Raw genomic sequence first — 4,566 nt, forward strand, 5'->3', positions numbered from 1 at the left:
TACAACGTTTTAAACCAGCATTGACATGCATAGAATTATGAGTAATATTATTTTGCAGTTCAAGACGGTATAAATTATCAGACAAAATAGCATAACCAATAATTTCAGAATTTCTGAGAATACTGAATCCAGAGTCTGAAAAATCAAAGGTAAAACCCAAAGGCACAAGTCTTGATACTGAAATCAAATTTCTAGAGAAATTCGGAACATAAAATGTCTTTTCCAAATGCAAAACAAAACCACTACTTAATATTAAGTTGCATGTCCCAATGGCCTCCACATGTGAACTAATCTGGTTTCCTGAATAGATTGAAAGTTCACTGCCCACTGGTTTCCTTAGGTTTGTCATACCCTGCAAGGTATTCGAAACATGGATTGTAGTTCCAGAATCAATCCACCATGTATTATGATTAACATTAACCATATTAGATTCATAACAAACAAACGCATGAAAATTACCTTTCTTCTTTAGCCAAGCCTTAAACTTAATGCAGTCTATCTTCATGTGTCCCTTCTTTTTACGAAAGAAACACGTAGACTCCTTCTTAATGGTGACTCAACTGAAATCTTTCCCTTTCCCTTATCTTTAGTGTGATCCTTTTGCCTCTTTGAAGAAGAAGTAACAGTAAGGTTCACCTTTTCACCTTCCTCCATCAACAATCTGCCCTCCTCTTGAACACACATGGCCATAAGTTCATTAATTGACCATTTATCCTTATGTGTGTTGTAAGAGATCTTAGAAGGAACATATTTTGGAGGAAGAGTGCATAAAATGAAGTGCACAAGGAAAGAGTCAGACATGGTAACTTCCAAAATCTTAAGTTGGGCTGCAATATCCCTCATGCGCATGATATAATCACGCACACCTTTAGTCTCGGTGAGCCTCAAAGATGAAAATTGCATTATTAAGGTACTAGCAAGAGCTTTATCAGAAGTTGCAAACTGTTCATCGATGGCCTTAATTAGATCTTTAACTTTAGTATGCTGATTGACAGAACCACGAATACTAGCACACACACTACTACAAATCCAGGCAACTACAACGCCCCTTTAACAACGATTATTCACGAAAATCACAATAGACGTTGTAGAATGTATGGCGCGAATTTTACTAAAATCAATTACAACGGGTATGGTTATAAAAACCGTTGTTATTCGTTTTAACAACGGGTCACACATGAACAACCGTTGTTAATAATTTGGCGCAAAATTGGCGCAAAGTTAGTGAAAAGTAATCACAACGGTTATTTTTGAAACCCGTTGTTAAAACTTATTTAACAACGGGTTTTTTTACAACCGTTGTTAAAACATATTTCACAACGGTTGTTGTTTAATAACCGTTGTCAATACCTTCCATACTCTAAACCACACAAACACAAGTCTCATTGCACCACAAAACACAAACCTTAATACATGCACAAACACAAACCCAAAGAACGAACAAACACAAACACAAAACACACACTTTTTCATCGTCTCTTTCTCTCTTTCTCATCGTCGCTTTATCTTCTCGCCGTCACTGTTGATTTCATCGTCTCTTTACGTACGTTCTGTAATTATCAGGTTTGTTTCATCGTCATTATTTTATTTTTCTAATTATTTCAGTTCCATGTATGTGTTTTTATCGACCATTAGGTTCCGTTCAAAGATCTCTAATTATTTCATTTCCATCTTCTTTGGTGTCCTTCAATACGGATCGAGCATAGTAAGAGTCTTAAGGATGATATCATTCATTTTGTTGGAGTTTGGAGTTTGTTTTGAAAGATTAAGCTAAGGAGAGGGTTAATTTATTTGGAGTTTGTTTTAGCAGTTAGGGTTTGGAGAATATATTGAGATAATGGAAATGCATGTTAGTTGAGATAATGCAATGTATTTATACTAAGCAATGTGTGGGTTGAGTTGTTTTTTAATTAATATATATGTTAGGAAGTTCTGCCATAATCAAGCATCATCATATCTCTCAATACTTTGCTTCAAATCTTATTGACAAGAATGGCGAGAATAATCTGGATCTTGATGATGACTGATCTATGGAGTTGAAAAAATGGAAGCAAATCAAACAAGCATAACTCAACACTTTCAAAATGATCATTTCATTTAATTTTAAACCAAATACATTACAAAGAATTATCGAAATCAAAAGATGTATAATAAGCCTTAACAACCCCTGGTTAAGCGTAAAAAGCGCTTCTCAACCTGCCACCAATCACGCCACTCTGGTATACCGCTAACTTCCGGGTCATTGACTTCATATTTAGCAATAACAGATTGAATATATGCAAGGACACGACTTGCATGTGGAGATAAGGTTGGAAGAGTACAACTCAACATATCTCTCGGTCAGACCAAGTTGCGAGTAACAGTAACGAGGGTATGAAGATGATGATGATGATGAGGCTTTGTTGACAAGTCGGATCGCTTCACGCCTCTTAATCCAATAATTCCGTTGATGTTCAAGGGATGCTTTGATTAATGGGTGTTGATCGGCGGGAAGCCCGGCGAGAACCTTCCCATCATCTTCAATCGTTTGTGTAAGCCATTCTTCGTTGTTGATAAAATTAGGGTTCATTGCCATGTTGTTTCAATTAATGAATGTTAGATACTAAAGGATGCTTTAATATTTATAGCTAGTCACATTTATAAGTTTTTTCAAAACCATTGGTAATTAATTTAAGGGATATTCTGGCTGCATTCGAATTCTAACGGGCCGTAATTATACATGCATCTAGTAATATTTAATTTAATTTTTTTTTTATTTTTTAAGAACAAACAACAACGGTTATTTACAAACAACCCGTTGTCTTTAGTTATAACAACGGTTTTGTATATTACAACCCGTTGTTATAACTTTCCCCCCAAAATTGAGTCACACTTTCCACAACGGGTTTTTATACTTAAAACCGTTGTTAATAGTTTTAACAACGGGTTCCTTAAGAAAATCAACCGTTGTTAAAACCTTTTACAACGGACGCTTTAACAACGTCCGCTTTTTTATATAACAACGGTTTTTGACCGTTGTTATAGCCTGTATCTGTAGTAGTGACATTCTGGTCTTTATGAACATAATGGAGAGACGACTAGATTTCTCCCACTTTTCATAAAGATCAATTGCTTCTTTAGTGCTTTCTTTAGTTACTTTAGGTGGTTCGTCTTTCCGAATAGCATAAACAATATCTAACCATCCCAACTGCAGTAGCATTATCTCTTTCCAGACCTTATAGTTATCACCATTCAATTCAGGAATGTCATAATTGATATCAGTAGAACTCCCAGGTAAAATTGCTACAAATATAATAAATAACATGCTTATTACTAAAGTTGAGACTTTAAACTTAATCATGCTTTACCAATGTAAATCATGCTCAAAATATGAATCTAGAGACATAAAACTTGCATGTGGGCTGAAGTTTTACTCAATTAGATACATAAAAATTTAACTGTATGACAATACTATCAAATCATATACATCTCTTAACTCATGCGGGTAGATTAAGAAACAAGATTCAATATATCATCCTGATTAGTCATACATATACATACAACAAGATTCCTGTGGGTAAGTCTCATTATATTACATACGACTAATCACAAATAATGTCTAGCTTTCACATGTGATTCCAAAATAAAATTCCAATCAATTAGAGATGCTGTGGCTATTCTCTAACTAATAAAATTTTGAACCACTCGACATTTAACCTTTAATCTATATACTAATAACTTAATGTATATAGGGTACTGAGTATATGCAAACAAAAATTCTTAATGAAATATAGGCAGAAGTATTTTTGCATATTCGTGGGATAATTATACCACAACTTTCAACCTTTTGTCATATCATAAATTCATAATCAAGTCGTGTACATATATTTTCACTAGCACCAATGTTAGAGCATGTCTAAGTAATTTTGTTATTACATGTAGTTGATACATACATACACACATGATAACAAAACGCCTCCTCCACCATCGTGACAATCGACAAAGAAATTAATGAATAAAGTAATCATTATCTAAGAGGCGAACTACTACCATGCTAAATCGGAATTTAAGACTATGATCGAGAATCAGGCGCTCATTAAATATAACCCAAATTTGGTTCATGCGGTAATAAAATTTCTCACCCATAGTAAAAAGTTCACAAAATACGAATATGAATGATTTAATAAGACGGTGAGAACTTTAATTAAGCAAGGCAGAGGCGACTACTCGCTCTGATACCAATTGTAAGTTTTATAGTCTAAAATTAACATGTTCTAATCTCATAATGAACATGTATAAACTGAATACGGAAGCGATAAAAGAGATCGATTACTTACCTCCAGCCATTGCTTGAAATATTTGATCCGTCTTAATAAATAACCCAATTCCTTATGCCCCAAATCTGACTTGGCTTCCAAACCCTCAGCCTCACAATTTAGATGTTGTATGAGGTAGACTTGGTGAACCTTAATCAGAATAAATATGTTCCCCTTATATAGACTCTTGCCATCAAAGAGTCAACTGAACAGTTTCCTAAATTGTGAGTGGTAACTTATGGGAGACAATAGTGGAAACAAAATCCTAGGT

General features: G+C 34.4%; 1 protein-coding gene across 1 annotated transcript; it reads right to left on the reverse strand.

Annotated features, from left to right (window-relative positions):
* Positions 1–640: 640 nt before the first annotated feature.
* On the reverse strand, positions 641–4,326 carry LOC141595696 (uncharacterized). The gene is made up of 4 exons (XM_074415662.1): positions 4,317–4,326; positions 3,137–3,282; positions 800–984; positions 641–671 (listed from the first exon to the last, which is right to left on the reverse strand). Exons 1-4 carry the CDS (start codon positions 4,324–4,326, stop codon positions 641–643), a joined length of 372 nt encoding a protein of 123 aa, XP_074271763.1.
* Between the last annotated feature and the right edge of the window lie 240 nt (positions 4,327–4,566).

The sequence above is a fragment of the Silene latifolia genome, chromosome 8, assembly GCF_048544455.1.
Source record: "Silene latifolia isolate original U9 population chromosome 8, ASM4854445v1, whole genome shotgun sequence".
Classification (NCBI taxonomy): Eukaryota; Viridiplantae; Streptophyta; class Magnoliopsida; order Caryophyllales; family Caryophyllaceae; genus Silene; species Silene latifolia.